The sequence below is a fragment of the Pecten maximus genome, chromosome 13 (genome assembly GCF_902652985.1).
Source record: "Pecten maximus chromosome 13, xPecMax1.1, whole genome shotgun sequence".
Classification (NCBI taxonomy): Eukaryota; Metazoa; Mollusca; class Bivalvia; order Pectinida; family Pectinidae; genus Pecten; species Pecten maximus.
In genome coordinates, this window is record NC_047027.1 from 36,666,114 (window position 1) to 36,693,760 (window position 27,647).

The 27,647-nt window shown below is 37.1% G+C and overlaps 1 protein-coding gene across 4 annotated transcripts; it reads left to right on the plus strand.

Annotated features, from left to right (window-relative positions):
• Window positions 1-517: 517 nt before the first annotated feature.
• On the plus strand, window positions 518-27,647 carry LOC117341189 (monocarboxylate transporter 14-like). 4 transcript variants are annotated; one of them, XR_004535575.1, is made up of 8 exons: window positions 518-651; window positions 15,191-15,508; window positions 15,989-16,132; window positions 16,622-17,740; window positions 17,949-18,230; window positions 18,911-19,036; window positions 19,699-27,324; window positions 27,367-27,647. XR_004535575.1 is itself a non-coding variant. In XM_033903044.1 (7 exons), exons 2-7 carry the CDS (start codon window positions 15,226-15,228, stop codon window positions 19,911-19,913), a joined length of 2,169 nt encoding a protein of 722 aa, XP_033758935.1. In that variant the 5' UTR covers window positions 518-651; window positions 15,191-15,225; the 3' UTR covers window positions 19,914-27,647. The 4 variants fall into 4 exon arrangements, 2 of the variants coding, with proteins under 2 accessions (XP_033758935.1, XP_033758936.1); XR_004535574.1 differs by having other exon boundaries at window positions 19,699-25,819; window positions 25,859-27,647; XM_033903044.1 differs by having other exon boundaries at window positions 19,699-27,647.

Below are 27,647 nucleotides of genomic sequence, written 5' to 3' on the forward strand. Positions count from 1 at the left end.
GTATTCGGTCAGCATCCGCAATCTTTTAAATTCAATATTTTCGCAACGCCGCTGGCGATGTGACCGAGTTAAGAGAGGAAGGGGGAGGAGAATGGGGAATAAATGCACTCTGAAGCGTAACGTTTGTAAGGCCACGCTTACCGTAACGATTCAGAACATAATTACACTCGCTTGGTTAGCGAACCATGACCGCGTGCAGAAATGGGTCAGTTCGCATTTCATAACCGGCATCGAATCCGAGCAGATTTCTCCAGCAAAGCTGTCCCGACAGTCGCTAAACAGTATCTGTTTGCAATGCATACAGACAAATATGATTTATAAGCCGACAACATTATTTTATGCATTCGTAAAAAATCTTAATTTTGCAGAATTTGTTTTCTTTGTTAGCGTTCAGGTAGGTCACCGGCTTTTCTAGGGTAATATATGTGGTATACTGTGATGTCATGATCGTTTTAACCAATCATATGGCCGGTATTCAGTTCACTCCCACAAAGGTCGAGGTCATCGTTAGCGATCAGCTGTTCGCGGTCCGCGAGAGTGGGAATGGGCAGGAGAGAAATTCACCTGGAGTTGGAGAATGGAGGGATTTTATTGTGTTTTTAGAACTTGTGTCGGATTATAAGCACTTGTGGAAGAGAAACGAAACTATTGGTATGTATGTCTAAGCGTAGTTTTCTCGATTTCTTTCCATTTTAGTCAGATTTCTTTGTTCAGAGCTTGCAGCTGACTCTTAAACGGGGTCGATACTGAGGGGCGACTTGGAGGTTGTAGGTATCCCGACCAGCAATCTTTCCCCTGTAAAACTGTTATTAGAATTTAACAAAATTAATATACCGTCGTAAATTTATGTTATACTATTTTCAAAAAATTCTTCCCGTGTTTTAAAACAATTCTGCCAAAGACAGCAATTTACATGAATTTTAATAAATTTATAGCGAAGCGATGACATCATTACTAGATCCAACTTCTTTTTAGTAATGTTCTGCTGATATTGAGCAATGTAGGATTTTGTTTTTGTTAGCAATTCTCGTGTTATATTATTTCAAAAGAGGTGAAATTATTTAAAAGTATACTGAGTGCAAATATAAATGAGAATTAATATTGAGAGCTTCACATTATCATTCCCTAGTTTGGATATAATGAAATCTTGGTCTATTAATATATTTTCATATTCATTATCATTCCATAAATATCAGTTAATACTAAGAAATGAGTGAAAGAATTTTACGGGCTGTTCAGGAAGTATTAATCTAACATTATATACAACTATTGTCCATCATCAGTATTATATACCGAAATAATATAAGAAAAAATAACTTTAGGTGTCAGTCACTAAGGTTTTTATACATTAATGTATTTGAAAATATAAAACAGATTATGCATGTAATAAAACAGCATGTTTATGCTGGTTTCGTGGTTCACTTCGGACCTATCCTAAGATGCATGACTCTGAAAAACTTTGCTGCCTTATTCAAGCGTATATTAAAAACGGATCGTTTTAAATAAAAATATGATTAATTTTTGCATTAGGACACTTATTTCGATACGATACCCACACTTATTAGAAATAAAATTATAGTAATTATAATAAAATAAACAATATTCTTTTCCAATAGTGTGCTCACGTTCTCTGTACACATCCCAAAAATAAACCTTACTGCGTAAATAACCAAGAACTACGATTTTATGATTTGTTTTTGGCAACTTTTTTTTTTTTTTTTTTTTTACAGACTTTTGAAGTTAAAAATTAAAAACGTGAACTATATGCTGTTTATAATGTGGGTTTACTTTTGAAGAAGCATCTTCTGAGAATATATTATTCCTCGAGCTGCCCCCTCCTCACTGCTGCAACAAACTTTTTGTGGGGTGATAGTGCGAATAGCGTCCGCAGCTTAATGTTGAGGGGCCCACAGAGAGGGAAGCATATTGTTCAATAATGCATTTCGGATTCCGGGATAAATTTGGATTTCTTTTCAATTAAGATTCAACAGTTTACAAAATTAGTCTTCCGAGATCCTCTACAACCAACCCCAAATTTCCGTACCAAAACTGCAAGAACAGACTTGAAACCTCAGATTTTTAGAATTTTGATCGCATACAATGTATTTTGAGTTAAGTGATGCCTACAGAAGACTAACTTTGTAACTTATGGCGTTCAAAAATAAATTACAAAACACAAAATGTTATGTTACCATTTTTCCTCAGCTACATTTGCGATTATTTAGAGTGTGTATTTTCCATTGTTTGCATTTTGTTTAAAATAGTAAACAACTCTTTGTTCTTGTGTCGATTCTGCGGTACAAGTTGAAACACATCTGTCTTCGATGTTTCTGGCTTGAGACAACGTTTTTCTTTGTCAGTATATCAAACAGATACATACAGGACTCGTATTGTTGGCCGATCGACATGGTTATTTCGACAATTTTTGCCCTTTATTTTCTTTTTTATTTTTGATTGGAGATTTTTTCGCGTCAAACCAGTGACCTGCTGACGGAATATTTTCCTTAACTGCCAAAAATAAACGACAACCTCGTAACTTTTGATGGACTGTTAGAATCCCCTCAAGCATATTTATTGTGTATTGTTATATAAATGATATACAATATCGTTCATTCGTTGGTTAACTATGATATACGTCGTCGGCCGCCGGACTGGTTCCTGAATGAGCTCAGGGCTTGCGTCTTAATCGGGGCTACAGGCCTTGCGTCACATTACCGAATATCCAACTTCTAAATCTAGCACAGAAAGATTAAACATCCTAGTTAGTCATTTGTCTTTAGGTGTTTACGTTATGAATTTAGTATTCGGACCAGACGTTTGTCCGGACACGTCACGTCTATAATGTCCGGATTGAAGAATATGTCGGGTTCGTAACCGGATTAAATATTTTCTACATATATTAAATCATCGATTGGGAAGAATTAATACTAATACAGGTTTACGGAAATTAGCTCGGATAATTACGCTAGATCATATACCGACTGTTCCTTTCGGAAAAGCTTGGATTATCAAACGTGGCGCGGTACTTTTCGTGTTACCAATGGAAACTGCTCTGACACCCAGGGCGGACAGCCAATATTTTCTCGAGTTCGTCAATTCTCATCTAGTTGAATGAACCTGAACCAGAGGCTTGACGTTAAATTGATTTTGGAGAATGTTACCGTTCGGAGTTTTACTAGATTGTTGGTACAGGCATGCTTTCATTTCGTCCGGAATTGATAATTCGATATTGTGTAAACATCTTACCGAAATCATACCGTCATCCGGTCAAAAAATGGCGTCACGCCTCGTGACTTGGTACATTGACGTCACAAGTGCGTGTAGCTCGCCATACCCTTGGGACAAGCGAATTGCTTTATTGCAAACATGGGAAAGGAATCGATGAGGGCGGGAGAACATTTTTTTTCTCCAGATACCTTGTGCGTTTGATTTGATGAATATAAGCTGCTTTGTATATCTGTGTATATGACTTCTGTCACGTAGCCTCGTTCTGGGATAGTCCGACCACGCGACATATTCTTTCAATCTTCATTCATTAAGTGATGTGTGGTTTGCGTATACTAAAATATGTATGTAAAAAACAATCTGGGGAGTTTGGGACAAGGTACCTGTTGGGTCTGACGTTTGGTAAAAAAAAAAAAAAAACGCGTACATGGAAATTTCCACGTACAGTGTTTGTTGAATGATCACGTGATTAAAGAAAGGGATGGTATATACTAATCAGCTGTCTATATTATATAACAATAGATATATGTGTGATGATGTATAATATAGATGATATAATACATTATGATATATATATATATATACGGACCGTGGATTGTGAATTTGTGCCATGGCCCTGTTTCTAATGCTAAACACAGAGCGGAACCTTTGGAATTCGGATATACCTTCCAAGGAAGTATCTGCGTTGGCAGGAATTACACTAACTGACAGAATTGCTTTTAGCATTTAGCAGACAGGGAATTAACAAGTCGTTTAGGTTTTACAAGTTGTGATTCTGTTTATAGAGATTGGTGAGAATTGAGGATGTTTCACACATGTACACATTTTAAGATACTTTTGTATTTTCATTTTGCTTTTGAAGCCGATTCGTACGAATCGCTAACAATGTTTATATTATATACATATTCTGACAGCTCACCAACCACTTAAAAAAGATCACAAATGTCTTTTGAAAATTTCATTGTTTTTTGTTATTGAATAACTTTGAAATTGCTTCGAGCATCGCAGAGATAAAACAAAATAAACGTCTTGTTGTAGAAGTCTTTGCAATGCTTTTAATGTATCAACGACAACGGTCAATTGGAATCCATCCCAAGTTTTCCAACAGTTCCGAAATAAATCAGTATTAGTAGTAGTCTTGCATCTCTGTTTTTACTGGAAAGCCCGAGTTGTTTCCGATTGGTCCTCTGTCGTTTATAAACGTTTATTGACGAGGAAGCTAGTCACCGCTACGACCTCGAAGGAGAGGCTCTGACGATTTGACCGAGATCTACATGTGCTTTTTACCAGTCTCTCTTCCTAAACAGATAATGTGACGGCGCTCATCCAAGGACTCCACAATCTTTATCACTCACTTTTTTTCGAGATTAATCTATTTTTGATGTAACAATATAAATATGTAATGGGAGTTTTGTTATATTGCTGAAGACGTCGTGTTTAATCCCAGATACAGTATATTAACGGATTAGGCGCGTGCAATATCGGTCAGTCTGTCAAAGGCCTAAAACTCTGAGCATGGTCAGCTTAACAGCAAAGCTTGGTAATCCGAACTCCGTTAATCCAGATACGGACTACCCCCGTTAACTCGAAGTCGTCGAGTATTATCATTTCCGCCCGGTGACGTGTATTTGAGAGAAGGCGCTACTCTTTCATACTCGGGTCCTAACTTCATCTTTTCCAAATTAAAGTTAGATGTTTCTTTCAATTTAAGGTAAAGAACAAATGAAACATTCTGCCTACAAAGCCGAAGCCGCTTTTGTCCAGTGATGTTCAATATTCAATGTTTTATTCACTTTAAGCCTTACGGCTCATAAGCATACTAAAAGATTACATCATATAATTTACAATCCTTAATATATAATACAAATTAACGAAAGATGGACAGCATTGATATAATTACTTTACATATACAATAGATCTATCAAAATATATCATATTGAAAATAAATATTAAAGTAAGGTTACAGATGTTTAACATTTCTGAGCGGCAATATCGAATGGATAAGTGAGTGGAGTATACAATAGGACGTTGGACGTACTGTATGTAGAACGGAAATTCTGCGACGAACATCTGTCAGAAGTCGTCTGTCCGCCGTCCGGAGCTACGCGTCATCGCAGCTACGTATATGAAGCAGGACTGGTAGTCGAATGGGCACTAGTTCGAGTCCCGGCATGGACGTTTTGTTGTGTCCGTATTTCCTTGAACACGATCATTTACTCCGTTGCATTCCAGTAAACTCGGCTGTGAGAACATGGTATGACACTTTCGGATATTGGGGACAAGATGTAAGCGCCGAATGTGTAATCTGGCAGTTAGCCCGAGTTTCCTTTGGCCCTGGCACCATGTCTGGTGTTGGGCCCCTACACAAGATATGGTGTCAGGGCCAGAGGAAACTCGGGCTAATCTGGCAGTGTGATCCCCAGGGAGTCGACCCGATATATCATAGATACCGATATATCATAGATACCGATATATCATAGATACCGATATATCGGCACTATACCAGAGTCATTTCCCTTCGTTTAACGGTAAAACTTGTCAGTGGACGATTTATTTCCGAGAAAGCATAAATTTACGAGCAGCATTAAATTTGCTGTGTTGCTTTGTATATATATGTGTATGGTATAGTAACATAAATGACGAAGGGAGACAACTGTATGTATGACTCTAAGTCTTGCCCTGATCGGGCCACGAACTCATAATCTAAGGCACCTGATCGCCTAGCTAGAAATACCTGCAGCTTAAACCACTGTACCACATCCACGTTCTTAAAAAAGAACGTTTCAATGGCGCAGTGATGGTCGGCCCGATACCCCGACATGATCATAGTGACAAATCCTTTATTAGATAAGTAAAATTGCGACAGGAAAATCAAACCTTTACCTTGGATCACCTACACACAATGCGTGTGATTTAAAACGCTAATAATTATATATACAACATAGTAACACAAATAACGAAGGAAGACAATTTTACGACTCGTGCCCTGACCGGGCCTCGAACTCACGATCTACGGCACCTAATTGCCTAGTCGGAAATATAAGATTCAAGATTCAAATTTTTTTTATTTCACTCTGACACACTTAAGTATGTAACAAGAGGTCAAACAATACATATCAACTGTATAACATGGCAACGAGAGTAGATGGACAAATTGACAGATCCAACAGGCTTTAATGAAATGAGATTTCATTTTCATATACACAAGTAATATTTTTTTATAAGAACTCCAAATTGTTTTAATACGATGAACGATATTGTAATAAAATGCTTTCTTTAACAATAAGCTGAAACTAAATGCAACAATGCTTATTGTTCTTGTTATAACTTATCCTGCTGAAAAAAAACAACAACGGTGACACGAAAGCATCCAACCCCTTTAAAAATATGTAAAATTGTATGTCGCCGGTCTCATAATTTTCGGTCAAGGTCCCTGCCCTAAATAATGGGTATTCGTTCCACGTGCTCACGTGCAGGGAGTAAACAGGCAGCAAACATTAGGAAAGAATTCGGTCAATGGACTACTACTAACTTCCTTTCAATCGCAAAACCACACCTTGACCGAGCACTGTCCGTATCATTTAGATCTGTCAGTTCATATCATTAGTCTGACCCCTCGGACAAATAGCCACTGGCCGAAGTTCATTAAACAACTTTAAAAACATTTTTGTTTTTGTTGTGACAACAAATCATATGCTTAAACTTCTATTCTAGATTAGTTGTCAAAACAAGAAATAAATTAACAATGATTTATTTATGAATTTAAGATTGTGTTTGATTTATTTATGAATTTTTAAGTTTGTGTTTTTGTAGAATGAAATTGACGGTAGGGTCATATGATACTCGGATGATAAAGTTCTCAGTCTTCCCGAAGAATCATTTCGGCTCGATACGGTTGGAGAATACAGCTTTATTTACGAATAAATTGCGCGATATATAGTGATTATTTAAAAAAAAGAATGAACCAGACTCCTATATCTAAAGTACTTCGCTAGTTGAATTGTTGACAAGATAAATAACAGCTGTGGAAACAAATTTTACAAAAACACGTGATCAAGATTAACATATTTTTACTTCATTTAACATCTAGTTATCTTAACAACCGATTATACCGTCAAAAATATGAAAGGTTATCGACAGTAACACGTTTGGTAGCAATAAATATCCCGGATGTCGCCTGTAGGTTGTAAACAAATTGTTATCGTTGCTAAATAAACTGTCTATGCATATAAATGTATAAAAATAATGATATGTAGGCCTTATCTAGACTAGCCCTCGTCACGAAAAATATGACGTAATGAATTACATACTTTCGTTTTATTCCTGTTTCCCGGAAATAAAATATGAAAAACCCAAGCGTAGGGTGATTGTCCAACATTCTATTGCTAGATGGTCTGTTGTATGTTGAATAGGAAAAAAATGAGACATGGAATGTCAAAAATACACTGAACATTTAACATTCAAGGTAGTAAGATAGATCTATTCCCTAATCAATAATGAATTAAGCTCACAACATAGATAAATAATTTATAAAATACCTCGAGTTTAACAACTACACGACTACGATGGAAAAAGGAAAAACCCATTGGTGCCTCCAACTGTACTTATCACCGCTGATAATGTCAAGGTCGGCAGTTGTGACTCACAGCGTAACGGTATATGCGCATGCGTGGAAAAACTAAGGCCACCATGCTTTGGGAATACACAGAAACGAAGCTATGGAAAACACCGAATTACGAGTATGTATATTTCTGATGTTTATTTTAACTGTATATTATGTTACATTAATGTCATGGCTACCTACTGGTAAAGTTGTTATAACGATATAACGCCTAACTAAGGAGATATCGATGATTAGATGTTTGTCGTAAACAAGTCTAAATCGGCCATCGCCGACTATTTATAGTAAATGGGTCGCCGGCAGTCCAATAGACACTTAAACGCTATACAGTAGTCGAGTCTTAAATCACAAACCAATAAATTCTGAAGGCTTGTATTCTTTATGAAAAGTAGTTTTATATAAGTTCCTCAGTTTGTGATATAAAGTGAAAACTGGTGTTTAAATAACTTTTGTGTAGATCTATCTATACAATATATATTCTAAATATAACGTCTAAATTGCTTATCTCATCCAAAACGAAGGAGTGTGGCTCAATAACGTGAAGTTTCAGCTAGAAAAACTGGCGTTTTCTCCAATACTTGGAATAGGTAAAAGTGTTTCCCTAATTTCCGAGAAATGACATCATTGATTTAGAACTATCAATGACTTTCCTATTCGATATAGATCCAAGTCTGTGATTTCATGGAGCTCCCCGCGTACATGGGATTTTTCTTTGACCGAGTTTAGACGAATTGATTATCACTTAATTAAAATCCATTTAAACTGCCGGCAATATGGCCGTATACCTCAAGTGGTATTTAGATTAAACTCACTGTCAGGAAATGACAGAAAAAATATGCTAGAGGTAAAATTAAAAAGTCTAAATGTTTAAAACTTCACTGAAGTTTGGCGGGACTCGGGCATGTTCCGCGTCAAGCTAAGAGTCGTGGATGTCAGAATAATTATACAGAGCTCTACTGATCAGGATTTGTTTTCTGGCTGTTAAATATTCATCTACTCTATTTAAGAGTCTGTATTTAAATGATAAAGTAATTAGTGCGATAGATTCACGATACACATTTTAATTTTCCACTTGTTCGGAATGTTTTGATATATTGCTGTTTCTTACGTTACATATATATTAAATTTTTAAAAAAGTTTTTAAATTATATTATGTTTGTGACATTTCCTTATAACATCTCGTATTTGACCTCTTGTAACACACGTGTGTGTCTGAGTGATCAATAGAAATCTGAAAGAGAAAAAAAAATAGAAAACGTTCGTCGGTCAATTTTTACGGATATATTTGTATCATCATTGTATAGATCTACTGTATTTTTCCGTTACATTTTTCCATTTTACTATAATCAAACATACATTACAAACAACCGTCTGTCTTCCGAGACCTTGAACATCGGGTGATTTGTTCAGGAAATACCGGAAATTTCCAGACTGGCTAAAAATGAAAGCTACGCAAGCCTTAATACTGAAGTTATTTTTAGTATGTTTTTTGATGTGGTCACCGTGTCAAATGACTAATAGAATGAAGTAGGCCGAGTGTGTTTTGTGGTTTTGTACGGGTAGCTTATACATAGCGTCATGGTCCACTGCCAACCTCGCTTATTTCATGAAATGTCGTAATTCTTTAGTGGACGGATCGAGATATATCTAAAACTCGAGTTAGGGTCACGAGTGAACATCGGCTGATATCGTATAGGAATGGAGACATCTCGGGAGTGATCTATTATTGAGTTTGGTGAGCTTTATTTTCATGCCAGTATTTAATTTTCAGGGATAAGATATACGGACAATGTGGATTTAATTTTAATTTCCTAAATCTTAAAAAAAAACTTTTTTAAATTGTTTCTGTTTGTCTCTAAAGTTTAAATTAACGAGTATAGATATATCAACAGGATACCCAGGGTGTTCAAACAAAAGTCGGGTCGAATAGTAGAATTAAAAACTTATAAAACATTTTATTTACATAAATATTAGACTTCGTACGTCTGATAGATTCTAATTTTAGGGATTGTGCACATACATGTATACTATATCAGGTGGATAACTTTTCCGCTATCACTTCAATCCATTGACACCTCGTACTGATAATTCCGCTCTCACCCTGCGGACATCGGGTACAAAATACTCGTACGATACTGGTGTAGACTAAAGAACATATTATGCTATTTCTCAATTTATGTAGAGTTTGGTGTGGAGAGGGCCTTAGTAATGGTGTAATAACTTCTGCCTAATTCAAATCGGACAAAAAACGAACGAAATGTTCTAACTTAATCTTTTCTTTCTTTTCTTTCTTTTTTTTATGGGGGGGGGGGGGGGGGGGGGGGGGTGGACTTCATTAGTATCTTTGGAATCCAAGGGTTTGGGTATTACCTTATCTTGTGCGAGAGTGGAACATGGAACGTTGATTTAAACATGTCGTATCCAAGGTAACTGTGCTCCATTATGCCTGATTTTACTCTTCATTATAATTTTATCGTGTTTTGAATTTCTCATCATCGGTAACCTCTACCATACAAGTTCATAATTTCGTAGAGTTCGTTATAGTCATGAGGGGTGCGTTTTCTTTATACACAACATCCGGCCGTCCGCGATGGAGTAAGCGTCCTGCTGTAGCCATATTTTACCCCGTTCATACATACACATTAATCGGACACAGCTGATCATCTGTAGACGAGTGCAGTCAGATTTTACGGATTATGACGGGGGGAACAGATGTTTAAGATAACACATTTATCGGGAGACATCGATAGTCCGTTATATAAATCTCGTCTGGTTGAACTGTCCCATCTATTGAGTCACGGATCCGGAATACTGAACCTTCGACCCGCTGTCGGACGAGATAGTAAACCGCAAAGTCATACATACTTGTATCGTGTACCCAGCTGTGCCGTAAAAACTGAAAATGGCGTAATTTTATTTTGTATACGGACGTTTTCTCATTTTATTTCTTGTCTCCGTATTATTTATTATTGGCAATTTGGGGGCAAGAGGCAAGAACGTGAAAAACCTCGAGAATATCCTGAATCCATTTCACATGTAATTGGGAACTCGCCATGCAGCCGGTCTTGGTTAACAAGCCAACAAGATGTAAATTACCTGCGAACTAATTCCACTATTCGCGCGGTCAGTGATAACGAAGCTCGTGCCAAGTGTCGGTCAGTCAGAGTTCTACATACGCCGTGTATATTGTCCGTGTATTGACCAATAGTCTATAGGTTATTTATAAACCCACGTTCTACCTCGGATATTGACACCTGTCGGTGACGTAAAGGAAGGGGAGGACAGGGGCCGAGAATACATCGTCGGTTAAATAACTTTCTGACTTAGTCTACTTAAAAACAACGAACAAACGTTTCTACTCAACGAAGGGATTTAATTTTGTCCGATACAGGATTTCCATCATAGGCGATCGGCATTATAATTTATATAATATAAGCACACGAAAATGTGATCCTCACTTCCTCGAATGGAAGTACTGTGCGATGTGGTCAGTGAACGAAAAAATAAACTCTTTCCTTGGTCGATGAAACTAGGCGAGTATTGGTCACTAGTAGCGAAATGATAGCTGAAATACTACGTTGGTGACAACAATCTTCGGATATAAAAACGTAGGGGGAAGAAAATCTTGCTCTGGTACTCTTTAGCAGTCAGATACATATAACAGAGACTATATGCCAAGGTCACGGGGACGCTTGATTGGTGACCTATAGACCTATGGAACCAGATTAGAGACGGAACCATATCTAGGTGTCGGGAAACTGTCGGCGACCTCATCGGGTCGCTGTTTACCGCCCAAGGTCAAGGGTCACGGCTACGTCTGTTATCGTATCTATTTGCCACTTGGAGCTTTAAACCCCTTGGCTTGTTAGCTTATTTCAAATAAATTCTTGTCAAAAAGCATTTCTGATATCAATTCTTGAAAAACGGAAATGTGAAATTTGAGAAGCTATCAAGACGATTAGGATTCCGGATACCGCGTACGATGTGTGTTGTTGTGAGAGTTGCGATCAAAACAGGCGGTAATGTTATATCGTCAACTACAAAAACTACAAATCTCAGAACACACAAATGACACGATGTGCCGAGGCTGTGTAAATCTACAATCTGATGTGTCCTAGGTGTACTTGGGAGAGTATATATGTACAGTATCTATATAGTGTGAACGTGTAAGTTGGTGCGCGTTTTCCAGATAACATACATACCAAGCTATTTCCAACTTACCAGCATCTCGAGGTTTGCGTAGCCTGTACAATGCGATGTCGTTCAACCAGAGACGTATACTATTGTATGGCTTTGCAGATAGATGGCGGGATGTGTGTTCGCGTATCACAAGCTGCTAAGTTTCTGAAAGAAAGGTAACGTTAATATCAGAGTTTCCTCTGACCCCAACACCATACATTAGACATTTTGACCGACCTGCGTCCCACACTCTTCATTCTAACCGATACTTGGTAATATTTCTGCGTCACTAGGTGGCACTTAAGGTTATTTTATAGATATGATTACTCTATTGGAACGCCATACAGATCTAGTCCGTCTATCAAAAGCTCAAGCGTCTGAAAAGGCCACATGCGAAGGGATATGTGTAACGAACCCCTGTGACCAGTTAATAGGCCCAGCGAAAACGTGGGTTATCAACTTTCCACAGAATAAAATTTTCTTCGGTAATTTTTTTTTGTCGGATGACTGACTCGTCGAGTACCCATCTTGATACGACTTGCCCGTAATGCCTGACCAACGGTACTGTCCATTTCCGGTACATGTGTACCTGTCCATTTCCGGTACGGGTGAACCGGTTTCTCCTCTCTACGACTATCTTCGTTTACGTTGTCAGCGTGCCAGTGTGTACGTGCAGGACTGCTGATTGTTTTGCCAGCCCTAGGTCCTGACCTGTTGCATTTGGGTAAAAAGTGGTCTGTTTTACGGACAGCTTGGTATATATCTGTCGGGTAGTCCGCCGGTATCCCGGTTTTCTGGATGTAGAAGTAATTTGAAAATTGAATCTCTCTAACTTCAAAAACATCGAAACTCCGGTTTCTCCAACTTCGTGTGTCTTGTCCAAATTCTGGATGTCGAGGTCACCTTGGTAATAAAAAAAAATGGTTGCACTTGTGTACCTGCAAGTCGGATATCGGATATAAATTATATAAAATGGCGGGAGAATTTACCCGCGCAATATGCAGTGTCGGAACTGTTTTCATTAGAATTCAGAAAACGTGAATTACACAAACATACTATTTATAAATGAAATGTAAAGTTGCTTGGCATTGATATACTTCATTTTGTCTTAACCTACGTGTATAGGATTATTTTGAGACCAGCGACCAGGCTGTCTCGTACATATTTATATATACATGTACCGGTATACAATAATGTGTCAACCATGAACCCATAGCATGCGGCAGCCACGTGCTGAGCAACCCTGCCAAGATATTTAATGTGTATTGTTGAATTCATTACTGGGTTTGAAGGCTTAGTGAAGAATTTGAACTTGAATTTTGGCCTAAATTTATACTCAAGGCCGAGTCCTATTGTTCTATTTACCGTGTTAAAACAATAGAACGACTGCATGATTAATGACCGTGTTCGTATGCAACTTTCGGACTTTGATACCATGAGTTGATCACGTGGTCGTTGTAGGTAGATCAATAGGTATTAATCAATTAATCAAAACAGATAAATTGGACACAATAACTTCTTAGTCACCGTGTAGTGTATATAGTACAAAGGCGTAGATAAACTGCCACGGCGTATTACTTGCATGTCTTATGTATAGTCTATATGTATATCTTCTTTTTTTTAGCAACCCTTCCTCAGTTTTTTGAACAATATAAATATATATATACCTATCAAAATGCAATTCCAACTCTTTCATGGCGTACGGTATATATAAAAGTGTACTTCTATGCACTGGGGAACTTGTACAAATAAATGGAATACTTTATCGGCAGTAATAGTGCTCCAGCCGTTCGACCCTGGGGAACAGTTCTGTCTGAGAGAAATATATACATATACATTGAAATGTATAAATTATGCGATTTTGCTATTTATAGCCTATAACGGAAAGGCCCCATCAATCTTGGGTGTCCTATTTAATTCCATTCCAGTTTTAAATATTCATAGTTCAGTTCCACTACTGGGGACTCGGGATACTGTAGTAGCGGAGGTCATTGACATTTTGTCTTTCCAGCCGTGTTCGACACCTTTTCTGAGATACAAAATGATTTTATCGGATAACCAGAGGTTACACATGTACATGTATGTGCCATAATTAATTAGGGCACTGCAGAGGTTAAGCATTATACAGCAAGGTAACACAATTCAGGGTTTTGAAAGCGGTAAATGTATGCGAAGCGGCCCGGAGTGTCGTCTGCTCCTCACCTAGATAAAAAGGCGGGAAAAATTACACGCGCGTTATGCATTGTCAGAACTGTTTCCATTAGAATTAGAAAACGTTTACTACACAAACACATACAAATTAAACAGATTATTTACTCATGAAATGTATTTTGGAGGAAATGCCTTTAAGCAAGCCATTTTATGATATGTCCATTAAACAGATCAGCAGAGATTTTCGATATGAGGAAAGACTAACATGAAAAAACAAACTCATCGCCGCAAATGTTAGGTGTAAATATTTGGCAATTAAACCTAAATATTTATCTACCTGTACAGCAAGTCCCCAAACCACGTGTATTGGCTGTAGGTAGGGACAGCTATGTCCGCATAAGGTCGGTGAAACTATGCTGACACGGCAGAAAAAAATCCCGAAGTCGGGAGAATCAATGGTAATGACTAATGTAACGGGCCCTGGCTAAAATGTGGAAGGTCTTCGGCCGTGGAGCTAGCCGAGTGACCTAAATAGCGATGACCACCGGACCGCACTGACCACTGTAATATATACATGGCGTTGATTATCCTCTGCCATATCTAGCTGGTGGCCTTGTGTCCAATATCGACATTTTCATTAGGTCAATTGTTCAATATACGTGATGCTCGCTGATTCCAATAATTTTTTTTAACACATATTAGCCCTGGTCACAATACAATGTAGATGTTGTTTTGTTTGATGTGGTTTGAATTGTTCAGTTAGGGACAGCTGTCACTTGTGTGAAAGATTTCAAGATTTGTTTATTTTCACTAAGTCACGATTATAGCGTGAAATGATGTCATTTTACAAAGTAGATATCGGAACGTGGCCAGGGATCAATCTAGGGATTTTATCGGAACGTGGCCAGGGATCAATCTAGGGATTTTCCCCTATCGTTTATGGGTAGTTTCCCCTCAGAATTGTGTTCCCTTTGTTATGAGTGTTTTTAAACCGTGTTTATTTCCTTCTTGCAGATTTGAACATGTAACTAGAGATAGCGCAGTAGCCAATGGCTGTAGCTGCTGGGAAGATGAAGGTTACCAAATTTGATGAGTGCAGCGAAAAGGACCTTGAGTTCGAGCCAGAACCGGAGCCGCGCCCGAACTCACGATGTCCAGATGGAGGCTGGGGATGGGTGATAGTGTTCGCCTCATTTATGTGCAATGTGATAGTTGACGGAATTTGTTTTACATTTGGACAGTTTGTCCAGGACATTATAAGTTATTATGATGCTGGCCATTGGAAGGCAACACTCGTGGGGTCTTTGCTGGTGGGCTGTTACCTGTTGGCCGGTAGGTATTCACATGCGCCTTGTCGCCATTTTCATGCTTCATTGCCGACTGATCCTTGATGTAGGTTTTGGGACTTTTTCTCTGATTAAGTCAAATTGCCGTTTTCCCCACATTTTGGTCAGAAAATTGGGATGCTAAGTTTCACATGTTTACTACAAATTTTTGAAAGTTAGACTGAATATTAAATTATTTCAGTTGGAAATACGGCCTATTATCGGCTTTGAATATTAAATAAATTCAGTTGAAAATAGGGTCCATTATCGGTCCTTCAAAGCCAACAGAAAAATCTCTGAAACTACTTTTTCATCTGGTTGAAAATGTTGATGTTTTTTTACAATATTTCACAAGTTGTTAAAATTACAATTAATGCCATGATTTTTTTTTTAAAGAATATTATGGAACAAAATTGCTGAATCTTATTTTTGAACATTTGTACAATTCTTAAATATTTTGATTAATCAAGGACAATTTTCTTGACAGGTCCAATTGGTGGCGCCCTTGCCAACAGATTTGGGTGCCGTAAGGTGACCATATTCGGGGCCATTCTGGCATGCGCAGGGTTTCTCATCAGCATGTCGGCTCCCTCAATAGAAATCCTCGTTCTGACTTATGGCATAATTGCTGGTAAGTTGTTCTAATAAATTCTGTTGGTAGGATGTTATTAGGAATATTGAATGGTTAAAAAATTAAATTTTGTAAAGAAAAAATTATGAAAATATTTTCACTTTTCAGACAGAAAAAATTATATTTTCATATATTTTTAAAGATTTTTCATTGATAGCATGGTTACTCTTAACGTAAACATGAGCATTCTAATCAAAAAGTGTTGAAAAATAATATTAGTGGATTGTTTTATTTGAATGGGGAGGGCCAATCGTAATCAACACGGTTAAGTTTTCTTTAAAAAAAAACTACAAAATCGTAGGCCTGGCTCATTTAAATATGTATATATGTTTAGTTCTAAAGTATATTTACAAAAAATATGCCAGAAATGGTGAAATTAATTTGTTCAACCAATTAAAAAGAGGAGAAAAGAAGTGGAAAATTTGTATTAATTATTAGGACAGATTGATTCAAAATATTCATACAAAATTATCTTTACATTAATTACAGGAGCAGGACTTGGGTTGGTCTACTTGCCAGCTATTGTAATCATCGGGTACTGGTTTGAACGTAAGCGCGCGTTTGCGACTGGTATAGCACTTTGCGGCTCTGGAATCGGTACCCTGATCTTCGCACCTCTGAACAAATATCTCCGTGAGGAATACCACTGGAAACAGTGTACAATGCTGGTGGCAGGGATCGTATTACAGTGCGTCATTTGTGGTGCACTGTTCCGTCCACTAGAGCGACCCACAGTGAAACGTATGAAGCGGGGTGTCGTACAAAGGGGTTCCATTATGAAGGCGCTAATTTTAGAGAAGGAACGACAGCGCACTATAAGCAATGGCTCGCTTGACAATTGTATTATTACAAAAGACAATAGACTGATAAAAATAGATAAAATAGACTTGCGGAACAAAAGTTCTTCTTACATCAACAGACTCAAGGAACATTTAGGCTACAGCTCGCGAAGTTTGCTTCGGAGCAAAAACAGTCTTATTATACACGGAACTGGACTTCCGAATGGTAGTGTTAATGGTAGTGCGTGTTCAACACCTCAGAGGACGGGAAGTTTTAATTCAACTCCTCCTTCACTTATGATGCCCTCTCCAGAGACACCATCAGACGAACCCAAAAAAGTGTCTCCTCAAAAAAGACGTAAGCGGGATTACGAAAGGCGTTTGGAAAGGCGTGATAGTGGCTGTGGAAGCCTCGAGTCTCCAAAGGCTCGGAGTTACGATGCATTGCCGCAGGACGATCCCTGGGAAAAATTGTCCAAGGAGGGGTCTTTGAATATTAAGAGCTTGAGCTCAAACACTCTTAACAGTCAAGGTAATGTTAGTCCTACAACGACGAACAGTAAAAGTGGGAGTTTTTACAATGTCTCCGACAGTAACGGAAATTCTCGATCTCAATCAAACAATCATCTCCTTCCACCACAGTGTATTTTGGGATCATCTGTGATGACTGTGCCTCCACAGTACAGTGCAAGCGTGCAGACAATCGAGAACTACGAAGAGAGAGACATACCTGTCTGGATACAGAGTCTGAGTACTATGTTTGATCTGTCGTTGTTGAAGGAAAAGGCTTTCGTAATATACGCAATAACAAGTTTCCTCAACATGCTTGGTAAGTAACTTTTTGGAATTTCTGACAGAATATGCATACCTTGAGTAAATTAACTTTTCTATAATTTTAAGTGAAAGAGTTAATAACATTGTCAAATGCACTGAATCTGTTTTTTGGAAGAAAAAAAATACATTTTTTTGAAAATATATCGTGAAGTAAACATCCATTAAGGAGGCGTGTCTCTAATTATCTGTGTTTCTCATTTCAGGTTTCTTCATTCCTTATTTTTTCTTGCCCGAGAAAGTCCGTAATATGCCTAAAGAGAACAGCTCAACACCTGACCCAGAATCCTTTGTCCTGGCTGTGATCGGTCTGTCCAACACTCTGGGGAGGGTCCTGGTGGGGTGGATTGCTGACAGACCTTGGGCGAATTCCGTTTTGATCAACAATTTCAGTCTCGTATTGGCTGGTGTTATTACAATCCTGTGTCCATTTTGCACCACATACTCACTGATGATCCTGTTCTCTTGTGGATTTGGTCTTACAACAGGTAAGGAAAATTTCAAAAGAGGAATTGGTGACCGATAAGTCAAGTTTAGGGTGCTTGACCACATGGTTATACACAAGTTATACACAACATTTCATCATGACTATAGGATTAGAACTCAACTTTTATAAGGATATATATATATAAATATAATTGTCAAGTAGTAATAACAACAGTACAGACAAGTAAATTGTCGAATTTTCAAGGCAATCTGCCCCTTTATCAAGACACAGGTAACTTACAAACGATCACATATAGACATAGAAAAACCACATTGTTATACACAAGTTTGACAATATAGTAATCACTTAATTTTTAAGACATTTCATCATGACCATAGGGTAAATTTATACATTGTTCAAAATATTCCCAGATAGCCATTGGATGATTAGGACACAACTTTTTATAAGGATAAATATATAATAATTATCCTTTGGTATGTTAAAAAAACCACTTCATTGTGGAATTGAAAATAATATTCACATGGTAAATATTTATTGGCAAGGAATCTCAAAAAAGTGGAGTGCTTCAGAAACAAAACAAAACAGGTGACAATTGTTTAAGTTGTTAAAATAAATTTCGTAAATTTCTCCAGTAATGAAACCTGGTATATTTGTGTGATTACACAAGTAGATTATCAGTATTCCTCTTACTGTTATTGAATATTGTCTTTCTGTTGACAGCGGCCTTCCTATCGTTGCGTTCCATTGTCCTGGTGGATTTGATCGGCCTGGAGAGACTGACCAGTTCCTTTGGTTTACTTATCTTGTTTCAGGGCATTGCCTCAATCCTTGGGTCACCACTGGCTGGTATGTGTCGTGACAGATTACCTTTCTTGTTATTAAATATTATCTACCATGTCATAACAGACATCCCTTATTTTAACAGATTATCTCCTTTGTTGTTAAAATTTATCCACCATGTCATAACATATTACCTCCCTTATTTTAACAGATTATCTCCCTTGTTTTAAAATATTATCTCCCTTATTATATCAGCTTATCTCCCTTGTTATATCAGCTTATCTCCCCTTTTTGTGCACCTTTCATGATTTTCCATTCCAAGTCTGATTTCATATTTCATATTATTTCAAATATAAACTATCTCTTTCATGACTTTTTAAAACAACAATATTGACTCAGTTTTTTCAAAACCTTTTATTTAAAGTAAAGGGGAAAATAATTGGAAAAAATAACTTCAAAAAATACTTGACTCGATCCATAAGTGAACACATATTTTGATTCAAGTAAGGGGGCTTATAGCAGAAAACTTGAGATAGGTCTGAAACTGATTTTTTGGGGTTTTTTTTAGAGGGAATTTACCTAAAGATGTTTAAGCAGCAAAAGTATTAAAGTAACATAACAAAATCTGGTGTACCTGTCTGATACTCATCTCTTGGTTATCAATATTTCTAATTAAATACATAGATCTTGATTACTTGTTATCAGTTGTTGCCTCTATCTCATTACAGGTTGGCTTATGGACGCCACAAACCATATTGACTCTGTGTTTTACATGTCGGGAAGTCTGCTCGCATTGGCAGGAATTCTGGGATATCCTTTGATGCGGATGAAACATCGCCCACAAGATTTACCTCTCCAGCAGGAGGACCTTGAGCAGTATGGTGATGTGTCTCAGGCACAGATTGAGTATGTGAAACTTGGACAGAAAGAAACAGCAATGTGATTGTGTTGTATGTTCCCGGCCACCAGGTGGCGTTGTTTACTGCGATTTGCTTGTGTTGAATTTCCAAAGAATGGAAGAAGACAAAAGATGCTAGTCTACTTAGTCGAGTCTGTGAGAATGTTTAGCTGAATAACGTTAACTCAAATTATTGTGATCATCAGGGAAACAGAGAGTAAAAAAGGCGAAGAAATACAGGGATAGAAATGCCAGAATGAATAAAAAGTTGTTGACTCTTGTTGCTATGGAAACATAATACAGTGAGGGAATACAAACTCGTTTAGTCAAATATATTCCCATGGAAACTTATATACTTGAAAAGTGCTAGATAAAATCTGAACATGCTTTGAGTATTGCCATGGAGAAATTTCTGGTACATAGAAGTACCAGGGATGATGACTATCGGTAAAATACCGAACAATTTTGTGTCAAACAATTTGTGTTTTGTATGTATGCTGCATAGGGCTGTAATTCTGTGACATTTCTTGTTACTCTGGTACAAGAGAAAGACATTGGTTTGGAACAGAAGAAATATGGAGACTTACCGTGGCATCATGGTTATAAATAGATTAGATAACATTAAAATGTCATTTTATATGTGTACATACATAACAATATGTATTAACTTTGACCTCTTTGACAATGTATGAACTTTGACCTTTATACCTCTCACAGAAGATCAAAAATGGACGCCATGTTTAAATGTATGTTGACTGTTATGTAAGAGGTGTGCTTGAAGATACTGTCAACAGGCGGAGACACATTTTTATTGAGGTTAGACATATCAACTTTTGAATATTTTTTTTCATAGTTGAAATGTTATTGCGTCACCTCTGAGTTTAAAGGTCAAAGGTTAATTATGCTTACGGCAGGGAACTTTTTTTTCATTCGTCTGGTGCTGCTGCACTTGGGTCAAGGTTAAAAGGTCAAGATTCATATTGTTTTGGAATAAAACTAGTTGTGATGTTAACTGTCATGTGACCTCAGGTTGAGAGTGTTGATGAATGGGAGAACTCCAGGATGACCTAATTTAAACCCGATATGTTATTTTGTAGGATTTTCACCAGAATTTCATTTATATTGCTTTGAGGTTATAAAAAAATTAAACAGATTTTTTTTTTTTTTTCAAAAATTTATCAGTCCTTTTTCTCTTTAAGATCTTAACCTATATATTCACTTTAAAAGGTTTCAGTTCAAAAATAATCAGCAGGCAACATATGTTGATGTGATCTTTAGGATACTGCTTTGAGGAAGAGGAAACTCTCAGCTGAGTATAGTCTCAATAAGTGCTATAGTATTAGTTAGTAAGGTGCTTTGTAGCTTTTTGATAACATTTTAGAGATTTTGATATTTGATTGGAATTGTGGCTTGCGATTTCTTTAGTATCTCAATTGCTTTAATGGATAAATTTTGATAGCTTGACTTTTTGAAATTTTGAACTTCTTTTTTTTTTTGATCTGTGAAAATATTTTAATTTTTAATATTTTTGGAGACAATGAAGAAAAAAAGTGTGGAAAATTTATTGACTCTAAAAGTAAAGAACTTGTTTTTCCTCCAATCATGTATCGAAATTTAGGTTTCCATTTATACGTTCTGTAGATGTTTTTACATGTTCAAACTTTATTATGTTCTCTATGTAAATATTCCCTGAAGGTGAAGCTTAGAACAGAAGGTCAGGGCTATGGAGGCTTTCAGCACAAAATACAGTGCCTTTTGTGATGTGAAAATGTGTCTGTGCAGATTGTTGGTTGTCTCTCTGGTATAAAATAAATGGGAGATGTTAAAAACATATATTGAAGTTGGGAAGACAATGTTTTAAGTTGGAAGGAATTTTTTTTAATTTATTATGACAATGTGATCAACCAGCATTAAGCAGACACATTTTTTCATGCCAGGAAAATGACAAATGGAAATCGTAAGGAGAATGTTACATAATGTGACACTGGAAAAATTCCAGATGGATTTACCGTGGAATAGTGTTGAATACCAATGTTGAATTTTCACTGCATGTAATGCTTAGGTCACGCTAGACCATCCTGGTAAATGATTTCAAGGGAAATAACTCCGTAATACATCATCCATACTGCATATGGTAGCATATGTACTGAAATTGTAGACTTGCACTTGGTAAAATATTTTGTAATTGATAAGACACACTTTTCCATTGATAACATTTCTTGAGAAAGTCTACTCTAAGCGATTTCCAGTCTGTCGTGATAGTTAAGAATGAAAAACAATTTGAATTGTTATTGAATCTGTTAAAGTGTTTGGAGAACTGATTTTGCACATATGAACTTGTATGTATGTTTGTGTGAAGGTGTTGTGCGGACTCTGATACCCGTAGAGTCAAAAAAATACCTTATAGAATATATCTATATATATAAATATATATATCTTTTTAAAATATATTATTCTGTATGATGATTAGCATATTCATGAATTCTGTTATTCAATTTAGTAAGGAAAATAAATGTCACATGACTTCATATGTTTTGCTCATGTGGCAATTTTTACGCCCCGCTGACCTTGAGAGGTTAGTAGGATGGCTATTGGACATGACCTGCCAACATTAAGGTCAAAGGTCACTGAGAGTGGAGGATATTTTGATCGCCATACTACTTAGAGTAGTTACAAAGTTTCTAGGCTGTTTATGTAAATGTTGTTTTGGTATCAGTACGGTGTTACTAAGCATGTTTATTTCATATGTTGTATTTCATTTGTATAGTGTACAGTGCTATATTGATATTATATAGAATCTGGTCACAATCCAAGAGTTCTACATAAAACTTGGGCTCATTTCGACTCCATTGAGATCTTCTTTGGCACTAAATTGATATATTTTTGTTTTGAAAAGAAGATACTTTTTGTTCTAAAGGCTGAACTTATAACTGTCCTGTTGTAAAGATTACTCATGCCCAAGGAGGAATTATGTAAATTAATGAATTGTGACAAAATTCAACTTTATTTGAAAAAAAAATATCTTTGAAATCTTTCCTGTTGGCTTATAAGTGTGCTAGGCTGAAGGCTATTTTGTTTGTGATAAGAAGGATGGGAGATTTGTGCTGATATTGTTTCTCTATACCTTTAAACATTATTTCTTGTTTATTTTTGTTTGGATTGAAGGCCAGAAAACTTGAGTATGAATGTTGTTTGTTTTAACCCTTTAATAGTGTTATTTGAGTTAAGAACATATTTTTATGCTGCATCACTTCATTATGCTTGTTTCCATGGCCTTGTGAAAATGATACCAGCTATTCCGTGTATTTGAACATATGGGCTTGACCTATATATATACAAGTAAACAAATATACATATTTCTCGTTTATCTGTTAATCTGAGAAAATTGCAGTTGAATTATGTTTTGAAAGCTCAAATAGGAGTAATATGTTTTTCGGACTTTAAAGTATTGTATAAATCTTGTCAAGATTGTTGTACCCATTATATACTTTTCATTATTGTGTTATTATTGGATTCCTACCCTCTCTACCACTATCCCCACCTTAACCTGGCCCTACCTCACCCATCCCACCTGGACACGCCCCTAAACTCCACCCTTACCCTCGCCCTCACGTCTCTACAATTACCTGGCCTGAATCACCTTACCCTCAACCCCACTTCCCCACCCCTATCTGCTCTGAATTCCCTTACCCTCGGCCCCACTTCCGCACCCCTCATGGCCTCAATTCCCTTGTCCTCAGCCCCACCTCCCCACCCCTATCTGCTCTGAATCACCTTACCCTCAGCCCAACTTCCCCACCCTACATGGCCCAAATCCCCTTACCCACAGCCCCATTTGCCCAAATCACCTTAATCTCAGCCCCACTTCCCTGCCCCTACCTCTCCTCTGGAACAATCTTCACCAAATCAACGCAGGTGTTCACATTTTCAATATCATGTCAAAACGCACAGTTATGTTATTTTACGGTTATTATGTTAGCTATGTGTTGTAGAATGTGTCTGACTATTGTGCAAGGGCCAATTGTTTACAGGAATATGACATTTCACAAGTCACTGAATTTCTGAATAGTTCTTATGAAGTGGTCATATTTTTTAGAATGTGATTTTTATCTTTTTAAAAATATTGAAAATGCAAAGTTTCAAATGTAAAATTTGAATAACATTAAAATACATAATGTTTTTCACGGAAACTTTATGGTAAAAGATAGTGCTACATTTTGAAAAAAATGGTTTCTTGTTTTTGCGTGTGGTAGCATAATATATAAGACTTTTATCATTTTCGTTTTCTTTTTAAAGTATTTAATTTTATTTAAAGTGTATTTAATTATTCCAATATGAAATGGTCCTTGCATGGCTTTTTGTTGCTTGAGAGATCGAGTCGGTCACATTGCAAGTAAGAGGTGTGTAAAGCTAAACATGATTGGTTGAAGTATCTGTATTTTTGATTGGTCGGTTATTAGTACCATGGGCTACCATTGGTTAGAATCTGTAGTATGAAGAGTATTGTGATTTCTGATTGGTTAGTATAGACAGGTATGTTGTACGTGATTTGATTGGTGGAATATATGTTTGTACAGTGTGAATGGACTAAACAATTGTAAATTTAAGTTCCTTTTCTGGTGCTTGTAAACCATGGAAACACAAAATGGACATTCGTCGGTTGTCCAAAGGTCAGGTTGACTCTTCCGCCCCTCCCTGTTACTAGCTCAGCCAAGTTCGAGTAGTATTATTCTTTGTATTAAGGATTCGGTCACGATTTTTATCCGGAAACACATTTTTTCTAAGTATGACTTTCCAGAAAGTGCGGATCATGTTTATAAAGTGAATGGATCTGATTTAGCAAAGGCCCATTGTAAAGAAAATCAAATATCTTCTCTTTTATATGTATTTCTGTGTTGACCAAGTTTTCATAAGCTGTCAAAATTCTCAACCAGAAACAAACAGGTTTTACCCTTTCAGAATATATTCAGAGATATTTCACTTCGACACGGTTGGACCGGGAAGGGTTGACTTCGGGTTGTGGTTCATGATATTTGTATCTCTATTTTTCTTTATGATCAAAAAGTGTGGGTATTATTTGAATTCATTATCATTTATCGGGAATTATTTTCAGAAATTAAAAAAATAAGCGATTTTAGAAATCGGCATAAGGTGTAAAATGGCTACTGTAAAAGGATCCGTCACTCTGGAATAAATCATGAAATTGATATTTTGCTTTTAATAACACCATTAAAGTTTGAGATTTAGGTATAGATCCTGCTGAAGCTAAATTCCGGAATACGATTTATGGGAACTTGTTTAACAGAGAAGGAAAATCATGCGATTTGGTCACGTGTTTCAAAGTGGACATGCATGTATTCGTATATTTTCTTCACGAATGTAACAACCATATACAAAGTTGGGCTTTTTCGTGGGGCATTTTCCAGTAACGGGGATGAAGGAATAGAGCCATATATTTTCACCACTATAAGTAATATTTTACTGTTCCAAAGCAGTGGAATAATTTTAGACAGTTTCGTTCAGACGAACCCAGAACAAGATCTCGTATTATGCGACACATCTGACTAACATAGGGCATTAAAGTTAGATTGCATTACGTTTAACTTCAAACCTGAATATTCCTTCAAAATCGACTTTTAAATGATTAAGACCAGAAATGGAGACGTTTTTGTCGTTTTGTTTTCTGATTGGCCAGTAGAATTAGTTAAAGAACAGAATGACATTTGAAGGTCGATTGCAGAAAGATGTTCCGGTTTGAAATCGTTATTTTCGTTGATGGTTACGTAGTTTATCGTCAATACATTCACGGACCATTACTTACCTCGACCATTCTCCTCTCACTTCACCAATAAGTTTCGAGATTTATTTGATTATTCGGAAATTTCAATGACGCAAACTATAATGTCAGTAAGTTATGGTGACACTTATTGTTGTCTTTGGTAGATAGGACGGTCACCTTCGGTAGATAGGACGGTCACCTTCGGTAGTAGATAGGACGGTCACCTTCGGTAGATAGGACGGTCACCTTCGGTAGATAGGACGGTCACCTTTGGTAGATAGGACGGTCACCTTCGGTAGATAGGACGGTCACCTTTGGTAGATAGGACGGTCACCTTCGGTAGATAGGACGATCACCTTCGGTAGATAGGACGGTCACCTTTGGTAGATAGGACGGTCACCTTTGGTAGATAGGACGATCACCTTCGGTAGATAGGACGGTCACCTTCGGTAGATAGGACGGTCACCTTCGGTAGATAGGACGATCACCTTCGGTAGATAGGACGGTCACCTTCGGTAGATAGGACGATCACCTTCGGTAGATAGGACGGTCACCTTCGGTAGATAGGACGGTCACCTTCGGTAGATAGGACGATCACCTTCGGTAGATAGGACGATCACCTTCGGTAGATAGGACGATCACCTTTGGTAGATAGGACGGTCACCTTCGGTAGATAGGACGATCACCGTCGGTAGATAGGACGATCACCGTCGGTAGATAGGACGGTCACCTTCGGTAGATAGGACGATCACCTATCAGGTTATATTGTTTGAAATGTTTTGAAGTCCTATTCCCTTATTCGTATTAGGTTTTAAATAGTTTTATCGAGTGGCATTCCTTACGAATGTATTTTTTTTTGAAAAGGATAAAAGTCACCACAAAATTCAAAATTGATGGAAACATCTTCAATCCGTGTTGGGCACTCATATGGCAATATAGGTCGAACAACTAAAGAAATTGGCATTAGTTACTGATATATTTTTGCAATTATTGTAATAACAAGCGCTTATTGATTATTTCGTGACTTTTAACTAAAGGCAGTTGTCGGTTCTTTTTGATACCATCGATTGAAAAGGAGTATTTGGGAGAGAAATAGTTTCGTTGATATTGGTGTCCCAGCTTAATTTTAATCGCGCCACTTAATCGTGAATTATGTGTTCTTTTGGGATATTGTATCATTAGAATTACGTTTTATATATAAAAAATGCTATAATCGTGCCATGTGCTGGGAATGGGACAATTAAAACAAATTCTATACAGAAAGATTTCGGTGATATAACCATAACGATTTTGAATTCTTTTCTATTTTGGTTTTTGCCTGGATTTCATATCAAAGGTTCTATAAGTTCTCAAAGATATTTTTTAATTATAATACAGTATTATTTTTTTAAACAGCAAATGTGTATGACAATATTTTCTCATCAAATCAGTCGTTGTAGAACAGTGTACTTTCGTACTTACAAGAGTTCTTTTATCAGTCCTGTCCACCCCTCTCTGGTATGATTTGAACTCTTCCTTTGGATCAGTCCATTATGCTAAGTCATTATACCTAGATACCAAAGTAGTTGAATACTAACTTCAAAGGAAACTCTCAAGTACTTGTCTTTCACGATTGTGTCTGAACTAAAGAAACTCTTAACTAATTGTTGAGCAGATCGGGTGTTCCGAACTGCAGAGGTCTGTCATTTTTGAGCAGATCGGGTGTTCCGAACTGCAGAGGTCTGTAATTTTTGAGCAGATCGGGTGTTCCGAACTGCAGAGGTCTGTGTGAAGGATGAAATCGAAATGTTGCGGCCCAATTAACTTTTGTTACTATAAGGGCATGTGTAAAAGTTGGATACAGTACTCCCCGCCAGTTGGGTTTACTGTGCTGTAAGTTTTTCAATTTTTAACAATAGGTGGCGCTCAGGTATAATATAGATGGCGCTTTTCATTCAGAAAATACAAACTTATTGTCAATCATGTTTCAAGTTTCATTGAGAAATAAAACGTTTAAATGA